The 19,026-nt window shown below is 40.3% G+C and overlaps 1 protein-coding gene across 6 annotated transcripts in view; it reads right to left on the bottom strand.

The window, feature by feature from the left end:
* PLCE1 (phospholipase C epsilon 1) overlaps positions 1-19,026 on the bottom strand; it is a 379,433-nt gene that overhangs the window by 181,804 nt on the left and 178,603 nt on the right. For 5 of the 6 annotated variants that reach the window (XM_089780165.1, XM_089780164.1, XM_089780162.1 and 2 more), the window contains exon 3: positions 15,145-15,430. In XM_089780165.1, coding sequence (XP_089636291.1) covers positions 15,145-15,430 — 286 coding nt within the window. Of the gene's footprint in view, positions 1-6,792; positions 7,094-15,144; positions 15,431-19,026 lie in introns of those variants that run through there. The other variant, XM_089780167.1, reaches the window with a different exon arrangement.

Consider the following 19,026-nt stretch of genomic DNA (forward strand, 5'->3'; position numbering starts at 1 on the left):
TGAGAAATTTTATCTCTGCTTCTCTTCCTGAGGTGACATGTATCCAGTCAATATGGGAATAATTAAAATCCCCCATTATTATAGAGTTCTTTATTTTGGTAGCCTCTCTAATCTCCTCAGCATTTCAATGCAGTATTGCTATCCTGGTCAGGTGGTCTATAATATATCCCTACTGCTAAATTCTTATTATTGGAGCATGGAATTAATATCCATAGCGATTCTATTCAACATGTTAATTCATTTAATATTTTTATTTCATTTGATTCTACATTATCTTTCACATACAGTGCCACTCCGCTACCCACACGGCCTGCTCTATCCTTCCGATATATTTTATAGCCCGGTATGATTGTGTCCCACAGATTTTCCTCATTCCACCAGGTTTCAGTGATGCCTATTATGTCTATCTCCTCCTTTAATACGAGGTATTCTAGTTCACCCATCTTATTAGTCAGACTCCTAGCATTTGTGTAGAAGCACTTTAAAAATTTGCCACTGTTTGTCTGCCCTTCCCTGATGTATTGGATTCCTTTATATGAGGTACTCAAACACAATTAACAACAAGATAGAAAGGAATGCAAGACAAAATCAGGAAAGAATGGGTTAAATAATATTTAGAAAACTTAGATGTACTTAAGACAGCAGGGCCTAACAAAATTCATCCTGCAGTACTTGACAAACTAACTGAAGCAATCTTGGCACCAGGAATAATTATTTTCAAGAATTCAGAAGATGAGTTAGGTCCCAGTGGAGTATAAAAGGGCAAATATAGTACCAATCTTTGAAAGGGGGAACAAAGATGACCTGGGAACTTATAACTCAATCAATCTAATTTCAATACATGGAAAGGTACTGGAACAAATTATTAAATAATCAATTTGTAAGTATGTACAGAATAAACCAGGTTATACAGAAGAGCCAAGAAGAAATAATTTCAAGAAGAAATTATTTCAAAGCAACCTAATTTCCTTCTCTGGCAAGATTACTGGCTTATTAGATAGAAAAGAAATAGCAGAAATGTTATATCTTGATTTCAGTAAGGCTTTTGACACAATCAAACATGAGGTTCTCATAAGCAAGCTAGAGAAAAGTGGTCTAAATGAAATTACCTTAAAGTAGGAACAAATGGTTTAAAAGACAATACTCAAAGACCAGTTATCAATGGTTCCCTGCGAGGTTGGCAGGTTTTATCTACTAGGATACGTCTACACAGAAGCATTATTTCGGAATAACTAACAATATTCCAAAACAACAAAGAGTGTGTGTACACAGCAAACCATTATTTCGAAATAATGGCAAGCTGGAGGAGTTCTTGCTCCAACTCCTGTAACCCTCATTTCACAGGGACTATGTCTACTCTTCCGGATTTTGCTGGTAGAGAGTATGGAAATGAAGTGCTGATTAGCATTTTGTTGTGCTTCATTTGCATACCCTATTCAACCCATTTTTGCGCAAGGGGTTTTTGTGCAAAAACAAGCAGTGTGGACATTTCCTTTTTGCGCAAAATCCCCTTTTTGGGCAAGATTCTTATCCCTCTCTTATCCTGGAGAGGGATAAGGAAGTTGTGCAAAAAGGGGGTTTTGCACAAAAAGGAAACGTCCATTCTGCTTGTTTTTGCACAAAAACCCCTTGTGCAAAAACGTCTCAAATAGATTATGCAAATGAAGCTCAACAAAATACTAATCAGTGCTCCATTTGCATACTCTCTGCTAGCAAAAGCCAGCAGTGTAGACAAAGCCAAGGAGTAAGGGAAGTCAAAGGAAGAGTGTTCTTCCTTCGACTTCCTGCTGTGTAGACAGCACCAAAAGCCAAAATAAGCTATTTCGACTTCAGCGTCACAATTGACATAGCTGAAGCTGTTTAGCTTAATTCAACTTTTTCCCTGCTATGTAGATGTACCCCATGTCTCCTATAGCCTTGGTATTAGTTAATATTGTCATTTTTGTTTTAGGTGGGTGGAAAGGATGTTTATAAAAATTGTAGATGACACTAGGTGGGAAGGGGCTGCAAGTACTTTGGAGGACAGGATTAAAATTAATGAAAGACCTTGACAAACTGGAAAATTGGTCTGAATTCAATAAGATGAAATTCAATAAAGACAAGTATAAAGTACTTCACTTAGGAATGACACATCAAATGCACAACTACACAATGAGGAATAACTGGATAAGCAGGAGTAATGCTGAAAATTATCTGAGGGCTACAGTGGATCAAAACTGAATAAGAGTCAACAGTGTAATGCATTTGCAAAAAAAGCTAACATTCTGGGGCATATTAACAGGAGGCATTGTATGTAAGGCATGGGAGGTAACTGTCCTGCTCAGCTTGGCACTGGTGACATCTCAGCTAGAGTAATGTCCATTCATTTGTGCCACACTTAAAGAAAGATGTGGGAAGAGAGAGAAAGTTATCAGAGTGGAGAAACAAAAAATGACAAAAAGTTTAGAAAACCTTACCTATGAAAGAATTGGGCATACTTAGTCTAAACAGGAAAAAACTGAAGGGGGAACTGATAAGTCTTCAAATATGTTAAATGCAACTGTTATAAAGAGTATGATAACTGATTCGTTTCCAATTGATAGAAAGTTAAAGAAGTAAAAGGCTGCAGCCAGAGTAATTTAGGTTACATATTAAGGAAAGCCTTCCTAACTGCACAGACAATTAAGTTCTGGATTAAGTTACCAAGGGAGGCTGTGGAATTTCCATCAGAGCAGTGAGCTGGACTTGGGTCATTTGGGGTGCGTCTACACTGACCTGTAGCTCAAAATAAGCTACGCAATCTGAGCTACACAAATTGTGTAGCTCATTTCAAGTTAATTTTGAAATAGACTCATAGACTTTAAGGTCAGAAGGGACCATTATGATCATCTAGTCTGACCCCCTGTACAGTGCAGGCCACAGAATCCCACCCACCCCTCCCAGAATAATCCTCTCATCAATATCTCAGATATTGATGCATTCAAATACCTTGAAGACCCCAAGATGCAGAGAATCCTCCAGCTGTGATCTGTACCCCATGCTACAGAGGAAGGCGAAAAACCTCCAGGGCCTCTGTCAATCTACCCTGGAGGAAAATTCCTTCCCGACCCCAAATATGGCGATCAGCTAAACCCTGAGCATGTGGGCAAGACTCACCAACCAGACACCCAGAAAGTTCTCTATAGTAACTCCTATCATCCCTCCATTGATCTATTTCCCACTGATAAGGAATGGTCAATTAGTTACCAAGATCATGTTATCTCATCAAACCATCCCCTTCATAAACCCATCTAGTTTAATCTTGAAACCAGATAGATCTTTTGCCCCAACTACTTTCCTTGGAAGGCCGTTCCAGAACCTCATTCCTCTAATGGTTAGAAACCTTCGTCTAATCTCAAGTCTAAACTTCCTACTAGCCAGCTTATATCCATTTGTTCTTGTGTCCACATTGGTATTAAACTTAAATAATTCCTCTCACTCCCTGGTATTTATCCCTCTAATATATTTAAAGAGTGCAATCATGTCCCCCCCTCAGCCTTCTTTTGGTTAAGGTAAACAAGCCATGCTCCTTGAGTCTCCTTTCACAAGACAGGTTTTCCATTCCTCGGATAATCCTAGTAGCCCTTCTTTGTACCTGTTCCAGTTTGAATTCATCCTTCTTAAACATGGGAGACCAGAACTGCACACAGTATTCCAAATGGGGTCTCACCAATGCTTTTTATAATGGCACTAACACCTCCTTATCCCTACTGGAAATACCTCGCCTAATACATCCCAAGACCATATTAGCCTTTTTCACGGCCATGTCACAATGGCGACTCATAGTCATCCTATAATCAACCAGGACTCTGAGGTCCTTCTCCTCCGCCGTTACTTCCAGCTGATGTGAGTCAGAATAGAGAGTTATTCTAAAACATCCCTTACTCCTTGTGGAACGAGGTTTACAGTGACGTCGGAATAACGAGCCCTTTACATTTTGAAATAACAGGCTTGCTCAAAAGATGCAGAATAGCTGTTTTGGGATACTGGAAGTATCCCAAAATAGCTATGCAGTGTAGATGTAGCCCAGGTCATTTTTTGAACTCCTTTCCAGCCTCATATTGTTACTATTCTCTGATTCACTTTGACTTGCAAAAGTCTCTCTATTTGGTTTCCATATAGATGGGGGGGATAAGTCATACTCTGGCAGACACTCCCCATGAACTATGTAGTTCAGTGGTTCCACTCTTGTGCATTAGTTTTTGTAGGACTGGAACTGAAAGTTTTGAAATGTATTACAAACTCTCACAAAGCCAAATTTCATTATTTTTTAAAATGACTAGGAGAAATATTTACATATGTCCATACGTATGATAAACTTCTACTTAGGTGCCCAATCAAGATTCACAATAAATATTATGCAAAATCCCTGTGCAAAAGACTACAGAATAAGTTTAGACTATGTCATCTCTGGAAGTAGCAAGTTTCAAATCCTGGTATTGCTTAATGCTATTTTGGGAAGGAGATATGTACAGAAGTACTGTAACAGGACTGGTAACAAGAGGACAGGTTTAAACTAAAATGAACAATCAATGAAGTAAAAAATTGCTTTATGCTGAAACTGGAATTTGTGAGCGTGCATGGCTAGGTGCACTGAATTTAATAGAAAATGACCACTGTGCAAATGTCAGAAATATCCTCCAGCCATCTCTCTCCCAAATAGTTTGTAAAAATTAACAAGTAATTCAATTTTAAAAATTCCTTCTTTTTTCTGTGGTTATGAGCAAAGTCAGAGAGCAGCTACTTTGCACTCAGTAGTCCCAAAGAAAACACATTGATGGCTCATTTATTCTGAAATTATTAGAATTTAGAACAATGCATTTTTATTCATGCAATTGTCTCCACAAAAAGTAGAGTACAAATATTAAAGAATCTGTAACTAATGTAATCTAATGCAATTTTTTAATTCACAAAGTATTAGCAAAAAGCATTCATGCCTCCCTTCATTTTAGCAAAAAGCTAGTATAATTTTATCAACTCTGACTACTGAAGTGAATGGAAGATACTTCTACATATCTAAGGGTTTTGTTGAGCTTCACAACTTTAAACTTCTTTTTGTTAAAAAAGTATTATTCTTAACTTTTATTTATAATTTAAAAATAACTAAAATGGTTTGATATCAGAATTAGAGATCTAGGATCAAATTCTTCTTTTTGTATGCTGCATATCTCAGATCCTTGCACAACTTCTGTAATCAATCACAGCTCTGTCATGTAATTAATATGAATATTGATTTGTTATTAATATAGTAGTATCAAACACTTTATATCTGTGCAGTGGAAGATGGGTGCCTCCTGATTTGCGCAGAAAAAAGTCAGCTAAAGAGGTGGGCAACATAAGCAACATTTATCTTCTTGAAAGTAAGCTCCTGAAAAAAAAGAGTTTGAAATTTAAAAATGAAGCATAGCATATTCTCAGAATCCCTTAATCCCAACCCTAGGAATACTTTGCATTTTTATTAGTAAATCCTACTATATAGAGACATTAATGAAGACATGACTCAAATCAGGACTTACATTGTACACTGAAAATCGTTAAAGAGAAAATATAGCTACAGATAGCAGTTAGAATATTCCTATTGCAATGGTATATTATCTCCTTGAATAGAGAACATTTGACATTCTTTAACTAACAGCCAATTTTGGGAAGCACAATAATTTTCATATAAAAGAGAAACTACATTCTTGTTTTAAAGAATCCTATTAAATGTGTTTAAATTACACCAGTATTTTCACATTTAATAATATATGAAATTATATATGACATTAGTAATAAAAAACTTTTTGCATGATATGCACTCCAGTACTTTACATGGGAAAAGGGAAAAAGATTAACAATACTCTTGTAGCAACAAAGAACACATTTGCAGCAAACCATATGTATAATTTCAAAAGATCAAAACAGAATTAACTCATATACACCAGAAGATTTGAATGATGTCTTATCTGTATTATTTGTGAGCTACAGCAAAACATCAGAGTTGCCAGCACCAGAGTTATGAACTGACCAGTGAACACACATTTGGAATCAGAAGTACAAAATCAGACAGCAGCAGAGACAAAAAACAAACAAACAAACGAGACAAAAAAAAGCCAATATGACGCATTACATGTTTAAAGTAAACTACTAAAAAAATAAAAGGATAGTTTTAAAAAGATTTGACAAGGTAAGGAAACTGTTTCTGTGCTTGTTTCATTTAAATTGAGATATTTAAAAGCAGAATTTTCTTCTGCATATTAAAGTTTGAAAGTTGTATTAAGTCACTGTTCGGTTGTGAACTTTATAACTCTGAGGTTAAACTGAATGCGACAATCATAAGTTTAGTTTTCTTCAACAGTTGTTGATAGCTACAATATTTATTTTGCTTCAGTTTTATGTAATCTTACCATTAAAAAGAAATAAAAAGTATGTTTTACAAATATTTTGCCATCAACCCAAATTAGTTGCAATGAGAAGATAATCAACACAAATTATACCTCCAGACCACAGAAAGACTTCTATTCCTCTTCATTTCAAACATAAATTAAACTACAAAATACATATTTACAAGTCTCAGATGCCTTTTCAATTAACATTATTTACATTGTGTGTCTGCTTTATTTTCCACTTAAATGTAAACGTTCTCAAAGCCATGTTATAAAACAGACATTAATGAGCTGACTAGATCAAAAAGAAACTCATTACTTCTATCTTTATAAAACTTGTCTTGCTTTATAAAGACATCAAGTCTTTGTTTTACAGCTCATAAAATGTAAATCTTACCAGCTAAAGTACCTTTTATTGAATCTTAGTTTCTTTCTAAAATGTCAGAAGAACAGGTACTTCAATACCACAAAAAGATAGCACACAGCACTTGTCCACACTAACTGTCAGGCAACAGCTGCTCCGTTTAAAGCTACAAACTGGCAAAATACATAACTCACATGCTTTGTGTAAGCCATGAAGAAGACATGCATTTGGCTCACTTGCTAAAAGGTCAGGTTACCACCTCCCTAGATAAAAGTTGAAATACTGGGACTCATATGGGAGGAAGTTTGACACTTAAAGTCTACCAGACATCCTGCTAGGATTGAGCCTTTGAATTTGATAACCCAATTATAAATAAAATCTGTTTTAATCGTGTTACATTTTTGTACTTGTGTCTTATATATGAAATAAGGTTGTTTACTCACTACACTGCACAAGTGAAATTTATTTTTATCGATGCTATTAAAGTAGGCAAACGGTAATTGTTACAGGGCCCACAACATCACAGAACCCTCAAGCAGCAAAGCACAGCAACATAGGCAAGTCCTGCCTTGGCTACTCCTTCAGACCTGAGTTACCCACTTTTTTTTTACCGCAGACCAGAAAGTAGCTATCTCTCCCCCCAAAAAAGAAATAATGTCCCTCACAAAGTCACAGTTATGTCTGTTTCTGAATGTCGCTTGATTAATATAAGTGCATCTTTTCACAGGCCCCTTAAAGTGAAACAGTTCGCAAAACACCAACTAAAATCAGTTAAAAAGGTGTTCACCATTTAAATGTCTCTATCCCAGCTCCCCTGTACCACAAGCTCACCTACCTAAGGAGCAAAAATCCTTGTTTCATAATACCTTTGCCACTATTCCAGGGCCTCTACCATTCTGGCCATTCTCTAAGCACCTTACAAGTCCTCTGCTACAATCCTCTCCTCAAGACTTCTGTGAGAAAGCATCCCAGTCCCATCCTCCACACTTCCTTTGCCTGTGAGTCCTACCCATCATAGTCCTCCAGAACCATCCAGTTCTCTTGGGTTTGGCCTGCTTCTGGCTCTGGCTAAGCCAGATCTTCCCCTCTCCTGAAAGCCTTCTGCTACATAGGATTCCCAGTCCTGTTTCATCAACCAGACCTGTCTCATCAACTCTCTTCTGTTCTTTCTTAATTACCATTCTGCCCCTCCCCTTGCATCAGCTCCTAGCTCAGGGCTGGGCAAAATATGGCCTGGAGGCTGGATCCGGCCCGCCAAGCCACTGGATTGGGCCCAGTGGGACACATGCAGCCCATCAGCCACAGGTTGCACAGCACTGTTTTTAGCACTCCAAAGCATGTAGATTAGGTGTGTGTTTTTTTAATTACAGGACTTCCTGCCTGAAACTGCCAATATGTATCCCCATTCCAATTTTATTAATAAAGTGATATGGCATCAACTTAGACACTTTGACAGCCTAGGAGCCAAAGTAGTTATTTGTATAGCTTAGAAAAGTGTGTGTGTGTGGGAGGGAAGACCCTTGATGAATTTTTCAGCAAATCTGATTCACTGTAAAAATAATATTAATATTTATAAAGAGAGAGCCATCTCTTAGACTGCATTTACATTAGCAAATTACACAAATATCATAATTCTCCATTGGTCACAGCTATAGTAGTATTTTTATTTCTGTTTCATTACATTCCAACTTTTACCACTGCTACAAACAGCAGAACTACAAAAGTGGAAAATCAGTTTTATAACATTAGATAGGGTGGAGAAGACTTAAGGAGAGAACGCCGCCATAAGAAACTTAGGGCTGCCAGATGGTTTCAACAAAAATACCGGACACACTTGACATTACATCACAATCTACATTACATCTTATTTAGAAAATACCGGACATTTATATTTTATCAATTTGTTTCCCAAACAGAAAGCTCAAATACTGGACTGTCCCGTTCAAAACCGGACACCTAGCAACTCTAAAGAAACTTCTCTCAATTTCCCCTATAAGTTCAAGAAAACTACCCCGAAATGGAACTCAAACACTTAAACGTGATTTGCTTATATGCTGCATGTATTTGTTTGTTTGAAGAAACCTCTTTTGACTTTTTGGTATGGAATTGGAAATTGAGCCTTGCATTAAAAATGCCATGTTTTGGTTTCTTAGATCTGTACTTAAATATCTGATGTGGTTTCAATGCTACAGTTGAAGATTATTAAATATATATCCCGGAGGAATTTATATTAAATATTTCAATGCAAGATTCATCATAGAAGTAAAGGAGAGAGACAATTACGTTAATGAAAAATTAAAAAAATAAATTTTAGTTCATTATTTCTCTACTGATAGAGAATAAAAATAGCTCATTGCAGACATTTTGAGTGATTACAGAATAATTGGTAGAAGAATATTAGATTTATTTGGAAAGCAAATGTCTGTTTGAAAGGCTAAAGAACATTCAGAATCTCATTTGGTTTTTATATGAAAACTGTATAGAATACTTTATAATTTAACGAAAAGCACAAATTAGTGTCCCACATATTTTATCTGATCATAAATAAATTAAATATTTACTGTAAATGTAGTGTTGATTTCTTTCTCATTTGTTTACTGAACCAAAACCTCAAGGGAAACTTTACTGATGATTCAAAGTCTTGAGATCCTTAGGATTTTTTGTTTGGGGATTTTGTTTTGCTTTGTTTTTGCTTCTGACTGACAAGCTAACAGCTAACATAAACATACCAAGCAAGTTCTATTCTACACTATAAATGTTCCCATGGACATTACTTTTACAAATCTTATTCAAATGAGTTTTTAGGCTTTTAAAATAATACAAAATATAAATATGCTTTAAAAGATTAACTAATGTACTAAAAATTCCATTTTTTCAGACCAATTAAACTTCATAAAATGTACAAACTTTCATTTTAAAATTAACTTCAGCATTTGCACATATTATAGATCTCTTAGTCATGGCCCACTCATATCAACAAATCCTTTATTCCACAAGTGAATTTCTTTTATTTTTATAAGAAAACTGTAGAGAATATCTTAGAATTCAACCAAAAGCACATATTAGTACTCATATATTTTCTCTGATCATAAATAAATTAGGTTTTTATTATTGTAGTGTTGATTTATTTCTCATTTGTTAGATGAACCAAAACTTCAAGGGAATTTTTAGTGATGACTCAAAGTCTTGAAGTCTTTGGAGTTCCTTCCAAGAGAGGAAATCTAATATGGTCAGACTCATGCCCTGCATAAGCTACCTTCTGCTGGTAGAAACAACGGCTAAAGATCCTACTAAAAAAATGCCTAAAGCAGCAGCGGACTTAGCTACACAAAGACAGCACCTTCTCTGCCTGAGCCTTAGCAGGGAAAGGGGTAAGGAGGGGCTCAAGGCAGGTGATGGGGGTGGCTGCTGTCTTCTCCCTGGTGGCAGCCTAGGGCAGAGGGGACTACACACCCCACCCATCGGCTTGTCCCTGGAAGATAGCAGGGGCTCTCTCTCCCTGGCTTCTCCCAGAGCATGGAGAGCTTGTGAGGGCTATCTTTTGGGCAGTGGGGCCCCACTTACCTGATCTTCTGTCAGGGAAGATGGCAGAGAACCAGCCCTGCTGATCATTCCCTTGCTGGTATGGCTGCCCCAGTAGACACCCCGCAGGACAGCTCTGCCCTGCGGGGTTGCTGCCCTCAGTAGTTACTCTCATATCACGTCTCCGAACAGCAATCATCCCTTTGCACGTTATGAAATCATCCCTTTGCACGTCTCCCAGGGCTTCCAATTTTCCTGACCTTGCTTTAAGTTACAGTAACATGAAGCTCCATACCAAATTTGGTGGATCTAGCTCATAACATTTAGGAGGCATTCTTAAATAAATGGACTCACAGACAGACACATAGACAGAGACACACATTAAAATATCTGTATTTATACATATAGATCGTGTAGATTTTGACAAGACATGGTAACTTTCAGTAAAAATATGTTTCTGGTTCATTTGACAGAGAGTGTGAAATGTCTCTTGAACGCATATCCAAAATTGTGACAACTTATTAAGAGACCTTTAACTCCTATCTCATCAATATTTGTCAACATCTTTTATACAGCAGATATCTTTTCTACCATCTTTTATACAGCATATCCTAAAGTACTTTGCAATCACCCAAAACAACACAAAAAGTAACTGTGTTGACCTAGATAAAGAACACCAAATTAATCTAATATATAAAGGAGAATGTTCGTGTGCTAATAACTTGGACGCTATAAGAGCTACCGCAACCAAACTTTGCATGGGATAACCTTTTATCCAGGAGAAGATTGTAAGGTACTGTGGGAGGTAAGAGATGAGAGATCGACGCCTCTCCCCTGGGCTGCACAGAGCTTGGCAGTGCGGGGAGAAGCGGCTTCCCGGGGGGACAGTCGCTCACTAAGTCCGGCAGAGGGACAAGGAAGCGGAGGGCGGGCTCGGGCACTAGCAGCAGTCGCGCGACTCCCTTCCCCCTCCCTCTCCTCAGGTACCTCACCTCAGTTATATCAACTGTCAACTTATATTTCAACAATGTATTCTGACAAAGCGCAAGGACAGTCACTTAACGTAGTTGGAATTGATTTGGAGACATCTTGCTTTTCACATGGACAACTCTATGTTGTATGTTCAAGAGTTGGAAGTGGAAAAAATCTGTACATATTTGTTACGAATAATGAAACAAAAAATATAGTTTACAATAAAGTTTTTGATGATAACATGTAAAATTGGTTGTTTTATACTTTTTATATATATATTTTTTAATCCCTATAGAACTACCTTTCAAAAAACGATAATGGACTACTGTTTTTCTGAATTTTGTTCCTCCACTTTCCCAAGCAACGCTGGGTAACTCCCGCTAGTATTTCACTAAACAAAAGAATGCACTGCTCCATAATGATTAATCACTCCCTTTAATCTTTGCTTTATATAATGCTATTTTGATCAATTATGGCAGTTATTAAGATTTAGATAGCTACAACAGATCAAAGAAATGTTTAAACTTAAATTTATTTTAAGATTATTCTAGATTTTTCCATATTTGCATTAGGGATGAGAATGGTTAACTGGTAACTATCACCCTACCTGGGTGATGCTTACCAGTTCTGATTAACTAATAACCAGTGGGGGCTGAAGAAACTCCCTGCCTTCCATGGACAGGGAGCTGCTCCAGCCCCACAGGGGACCGGCCATGATCTGGTGCTACTCTTGTCCAGAGCAGCCACTGTCCACAGCAAACCCAGGCACCCTTGCAGGCAGAAGCAGCCTCTGTCCGTAGGGAGCCCAGGCCCGCCACATACAGGGGCTACTCTGGCAGGGTCTGGGAGCCAGGAGCTACCGGTGGTCCTAGCGCCAGCACATTGAATGGGAGCTGCCAACCAGTCCCACAGTGGGGCTGGGGGTGGGAACTCCATGGCTTGGTGCTGCCCTAGCCAAGCTGGAGCAGTCCCCAGCCCTGATCCTGCTTTAATATGTTAACAGGTTAAACATTAGGTCAACCTAATGTTTAACCAGTTAAACAGAGGTGAAAGTAAGTTGGTATGCCCCAGTGTGCAGATGTATTAAGAGCAAGTTGCGCTCTGGCAAGAGCTGTCTGGGGCATGCTGCTCTGCAGAGGCAGGCAGGCAATTTAGAGGGGCTGGCTGGGGGCATGGTGTAGGGGAAGAGTGCACACTCCCAGCCGGGCTACTGGGGAGAGCTGGCAGCAGCTCCTATCTGGTCACAGCACCTGGCCCTGCCAGGGGAGTGAGGTGTGGAATTGGCTTGCCCCTGTCCAGCCAGGCTGTGCCTATGGCCCTGGCCCGAGCCTGCCACAGGAAGGGCTGGAGATGGTCCCACTCCTGCTGCGGCAGCCCGGTCTCAGCCTCACTCCTGCTGGAGAGTAGGGTATGGAATTGGCTCCTGTCCAGCCAGTCCATGTTTGCAGCTTCCTAGCTCTAACCCCTGTCTGCCGCAGTAGGGGCTGGTGGCAGCCCAGCTCTGGCCTCACTCCTGGGATTGGGGGGGACAGAATTGGCCCCTGTCCACCCGCAGTTGCAGCAGCCCAGTTCTGGCCTCAGCACTAGGATGGGCCCATGGTCTGCTCCCCATCTGACGTGGCAAGGGTTGATGTTAGTGGCCAACTCTGGACCAGGTAAGTTAACCTGGCATCCCCCACACCCTAACCCTCTGCCTCCTGCACTCCCCCACACCCCAACTGACTTCTGCACCTCCTCCTTCACACAGCAACCCCTTACCCTGAGCACCTCATACACCCCAACTGACTGCAATTCTTTCTCCACTCTCCAACTCCCTGCCCTGAGCCCCTCACACACCCCAACTCTGACTCCTAAACCCACTATGTCCCCAACCCTATCTCCTGCACCTCTTCCCACACCCCCAGCCCCCATCCACTGCACCCCTCTGCCATGAATCTCCTGCACACCACACCACACTTAAATGTCTTACAGGTACTATTGTATTGCAATCTTCTCTCCCTTCCCCCCCACCCCGAGGGGGGCAGGTTGTGACAGTACTGTACCTGTAAGAAATTTAAGTTACTTTCACCCACAAAGTTAACTGATTAACGGGGATTTTACATCCCTAAGGCTATGTCTACACTACCACCCTAGTTCGAACTAGGGTGGTTAATGTAGGCAACCGAAGTTACAAATGAAGCCCGGGATTTGAATTTCCCGGGCTTCATTTGCATCTTACCGGGAGCTGCCATTTTTAAAGTCCCGCTAGTTCGGACTCCGTGCCCGCAGCTACACGCGGCATGGAGTAGGTAGTTCGGATTAGGCTTCCTATTCCGAACTACCGGTACACCTCGTCCTACGAGGAGTAACGGTAGTTCGGAATAGGAAGCCTAATCCGAACTACCTACTCCGTGCCACGTGTAGCCGCGGGCACGGAGTCCGAACTAGAGGGGCTTTAAAAATGGCGGCGCCCAGCAAGATGCAAATGAAGCCCGGAAATTCAAATCCTGGGCTTCATTTGCAACTTCGGTTGCCTACATTAACCACCCTACTTCAAACTAGGGTGGTAGTGTAGACATACCCACATTTAGATGTATAAAACATTGGCAACCAGTTTTCCAGAAACTTTTAAATAAATGTATATAATTCTGTTTTTATAAACATTTTCTAGTCTTATTTATGTTACCGCTACTGCTGTACTATGATTAAACTTACACTCTCCAGTTCTTCCTCTTATCCCATTCCAATCTATTCACCTAATCACTGCTTTAAATTTTCTTCTTTTGCACTCAGCTTCATGCCTTCCTTTTGCTTATACATGGAGCCTCCTTTCTGTCCCACTATAACTTCTCCCTTTTCTCCTACAAGTCCCACCTCAAAAGGAAGGGAGGTATATAAGCAAACTTCTTCGATTGTAATAATAAACGAATCCTTCAAGTCTTGTACATAGTTACCTAAACTTTGAGTTCTTACTTCTGACACCCACTTAGCCATATTCTACCCAATGTTATAATCTACTCACCCCTCCATTTTAAGGCTTTAATTTATCATCTGATTTGTGTGAGCAGACAACTGTACTCATGCATAGTCTCATTAACTTTAATGGGACTCCATGAAGGCTCAAAGATCCAGTCACACTGATCAGATTGCAGAAATGAGGCTTTTTGAATTGTAAACTCTTCTGGGAATGAACTGTATCATTATTAGCCTGTAAAGAGAAAAAAGATGATCTTCTGATCTGGGTCCCAGAAAGCTTGATTCTGTTTCTAGTTCTGTCACAGACTCTGGCATGACTCTGGACAAGTCACAATTTCTATTGCATTAATTCCCCAGTTGAGAAACACACTTCTCTTTTTTATAGGATATCTGGAGAATAAATATACTAACGTATCTGAGGTGCTCAGATACAACAAATATGAGGGCATAGGGAAAAAACAGTAAATAGTGAACCACATAAACTTACAGCATAGTGCTGTGTAAGATAATTTTAAAAGTTTTTATAGTATAGATCTGTCTAAAGTAATGAGTCCATACAATTTGGAAAACAATGCTCTTATCTAAATACTGTAATGTAATGTTAAAAGAAACATTTGTCTTCCACCCAACAATGGATTATCAGGATGGTGAATGGAACATTTCTAAAAAGAAACTAACATTTTTTTAAAAAATCAGGAAAATATCAATATGTCACTTGATAAGTATTTTTTACCTTCTTACCAACAGACAGCCACTTCTTCACACACTGAATTGTACAGAAAAGCCTCTGAAAACATATACTACTTTCTCCTATATCTTCCAGTTCCACTTAGGGGATTATAAAATATTGTACATAATGCAGCATTCTATAACAACAATAATGAAGATTTTTTCTGTACTTAATATATTTATGTAAAGGTTCAAAACAATGAAATCTTCCTTTATTACCTTTAAGCATTGTTCTTCCAGCTGACCCTCCAAAGATATTTATAAGACCACTTCTTGCTCCCAGTGATGTTGTTGCTTCTAGTAGAGCACCAGTGACAAAGTTAGAGAGTGATGTCCTTTGTAAAGTGGCACGATACTCAGAGCAAGCACTTTCTACACATGGTTTTACGAAAGAAATATTTTTGCATCTGTAATCTGCATCTACTGTTGGAAGCTCTCTCAGAGGATGGAGACAATATTCATAAGTATCTTCTGCCCCCTCTTCCTCTTTCACTGCATTGTAGATCTGTGAAGAATAAAAGCATGAAGTGTTAGCTCAATTGCTGAGGACACTAAATTGAACCTTTGGAAAAAATATCAGCATGACTTCTTGTAAAAAAGTTCAATGGCTCATACTGCAAAAAACTCTACTAGCTAGAACATTGTATTTATGTATTAAACTGGAAAATTCTAAGAATCCAAACTTGATTTGCAAACATTCTGGGTGGGGAATCCTAAACTAGCGATTGAAAAACTATTACTTTAGACAGTGTCCCAATCCCAAAGCTTTAACGACCCTCATATCACTAAAATATGCCACACAGAGAAATTTAGCAAGTATTTAAATTAAAGATGATTAATTATACTATTATAAGACTAAAAATCTCAGAGGGATAGCCATGTTAGTCTATAAGATGTCTTGTCATCTGACGAAAAGGGTTGTGACCACAAAAGCTCACAATACTATCTACAGTAAACTTCCGATAATCCGGCACTTTTAGGACCCAGGGGGTGCCGGATTATCAGATATGCCGGACTATCAGAAGGGGGGGCTATGAGGAGTCTGGAGTGGGGTGGGAGGGGATGCCACCCCAGACCCCTCATAGCCCCCCCCCTTCCGATAGCCTGGCTCTACCCCAGGCGTCCCTGATTCAGCCGCTGCTGGTCAGTTTCAGCAGCAGCTGAATCAGGGATGCCTGCAATAGAGCAGCTGGGGTGCTGCCGGGTTGGTCCCGCAGCACTGAGGGGCAGCGTTACGGCACCAACCCAGCAGCACTCCAGCTGCTCTTGGGGACGGCTGGGACAGAGCAGCTGGGGTACTGCCCAGTTGGTTCCGTAGCGCTGCACCTCGGGGCTGCGGGACCAACCTGGCAGCACCCCAGCTGCTCTTGGGGACGCCTGGGGCCGAGCAGCTGGAGTGCTGTCGGGTTGGTCCTGCAGCGCCAAAGGACGGCGCTGCAGGACCAACCCGGCAGGACCCCAGCTGCTCTGCCCCAGGGGTCCCCGATTCAGCCGCTGCTGAAACAGATCAGCGGCTGATTCCAGGAAGCCCGAGGCAGAGCTGCTCTGCCCGGGGCTTCCTGGAATCAGCCGCTGATCTGTTTCAGCAGCGGCTGACTTGGGGACCCCTGGGGCAGAGCAGCTGGGGTCCTGCCGGGTTGGTCCCGCAGCGCCGAGGGGCGGCGCTACGAGACCAACCCCGCAGCACCCCAGCTGCTCTGCCCCAGGCGTCTGGATTCAGCCTGCTGGTGAAACTGACGCTTCTGGTCAGCCTGCTGGTGAAACTGACTGCTCTGCCCCAGGCGTCCCCAAGAGCAGCTGGGGTGCTGCCGGGTTGGTCCCGCAGCCCCGAGGGGCAGCACTAAGAGACCAACCCGGCAGCACCCAGCTGCTCTGCTCCCAGCTTCCCCGATTCAGCTGCTAGTCAGTTTCAGCAGCAGCTGAATGGGGGAAGGCTGTCCAGCTGCCCCAGCACTCCCGGGTTCCTGATGGTGCCGGACCATCAGGAGTCCCAGAGCATTGGATGCCGGACCAATGGAGTTTTACTGTATATATTTTTGGTTAGTCTCTATGGTGCTACAGGACCATTGTTGTTTTTTAAGTTTTATTATAAGACTAAACATTTTGAGTAATTAATAATGTCCTATTAATTTCAATGGCAGTAAAAATAGTTTCATCAAGATGTTGTCATGATTTAAGGCTTTTTTTCCCCCAATCCATAAGAACAATCTTTCAAAATGTTCTGGTGTCATGCTCATTCTCCACATCCACCATTCTCTGATTTTTTTTAGTTCTGTTTTTCCACTAGTCTTGCTCAAACACTAATGAAGTTCACTCTCTGGCTTACCAACTAAGTTATTTTTGCTTAATTTAAAATAGCCTAATGTTCAAAGCAAAAAGCTTCCAGAAATCTTTTCCACGTAATGTACAAGGAAACACTTGATTTTTCACATTCTTATCTTGCTAACTTGCCATTTAATGTTAATAATTTATTTTAAAGATTTAGTTTTTGAAATAATGTAAATTAGCTAATCAAAAGTTAATGTAGCAACAGGTCAGCAATGTAGCAAAAGTTACCATTTTGGATACTGAGATAGATTGCAAAGGCTTATCCTGATAATACACAGCAGTAAAAGCAATTTATGCCTTTGGAATTAAATAATTATTCTCATCTCACTTCTGAATTTAACATTTACCCAGTTTTAAAACTAATAAGCTAATCTTATTAATGCAGTAACTTAAGAAAGAAATTTCCAAGGTGAGAGAGTGATTGCATTTGCTTTTCTTTTTTTAACTTATTTTATTAGCTCTTGGGTTTACTTTCTGTCCACCCTTACTGCAAAGTTCACTGCTACAATATCTCCAGAGATGATGATATGAACGATGCAGAGTAACAGAAGAATGATGAAATGCAAGGGAAAGTACCAACAAAATTAACAAATATGAACATTGGTCTATAAAGATGATCCAAGATTGTACTCATGTTGTTAGACTTTTTTTAATAAATAAAAGGGATTTTGCCTTATGCACTGTTTATGACAATGAGACAAATTCTGCTGCATTCTGAAATCAGAACTGAAATGCATTTGGAGGGAAATTTTCATGCACCTAACTTAACCGGAAGTCCACAGGAGGTAAACATTTATCTATCCTTGTACCATGAAAAATCCTCCTCCTATAAATTACTGTTTCCATAACATTTTCAGCCCTACTTGAACAGATGAGAGGGTCATGAGCCCAGATCAACTTGTAAAGGTGCATAGTTCTGTGATATCTTGACTCACACTGTAGATTCCAACGGATCTTACTAGGTTAGATCACCTGATGGTTCTATGCTTAGGCACCAGACTATCAAAAAGAGCAGTAGAGAGTGGTGTTAGTGATTCAGGAAATCTTCTTTAACCAATGCTTTGGAGATACCATCATCATCATCTTTAAAACTAAGAAACTCTACTTCATCAAAGATCCCTTTGTCAGTAGATCTGAGAGGGGTAGCCATAGTGGTGTAGCCAAAGTCAAACAATTTACTACAAAAATTCCCATCCAGGGAAAATGTAAAATCTTTATAAGAGCAATATAAAATAAAGTTAATGGTCCAAAAATAAAGACTCTTCCAAAACCAAATACAAAGTTGTATCAAACAAGTGCAGACAGGGGAGTTGAAGAGGGAGAGCAAAGCGACCCCACCGCCGAAGAGGCTACCCGGTGAGAGTACAAGCTGTGGTGTGAGTGTGTGCCTGTGCCTGACTGTTTGAATTTTACAGTTTGAAGTGTGAATTGAGAGTCTGATTCCAGGTGAGTGCTAGCAGTTTCAGTTTCAGCTTCTGTGGCAGTTGGGACTGAGAGCCTGCCATTGTTCCCTTGATTGCCTCTGATTAGCCTCAGGCTCAGCCTTCCCCTGTGTGACTCAGAAGGGGGCAGCCTGACCTAGGCAAGCAGGCTTTAAAAAGCCAGAGCAGTGCGACCAGGGGAGCGAAGCGGACAGGGGACTGCAGAGAGGGGAGTTGAGCAGAGGGAGTGACTGATGGTGATGAAGACCCGTAGCGCTTGTGCCAGTACTTCTCCTGTCTCCTCCACCTGTGCCTGTATCCAGACAGAGAACCTGAGCATGGATGCCTCTAC

The sequence above is a fragment of the Pelodiscus sinensis genome, chromosome 8 (assembly GCF_052426305.1).
Source record: "Pelodiscus sinensis isolate ZL-2025 chromosome 8, ASM5242630v1, whole genome shotgun sequence".
Taxonomy (NCBI): domain Eukaryota; kingdom Metazoa; phylum Chordata; order Testudines; family Trionychidae; genus Pelodiscus; species Pelodiscus sinensis.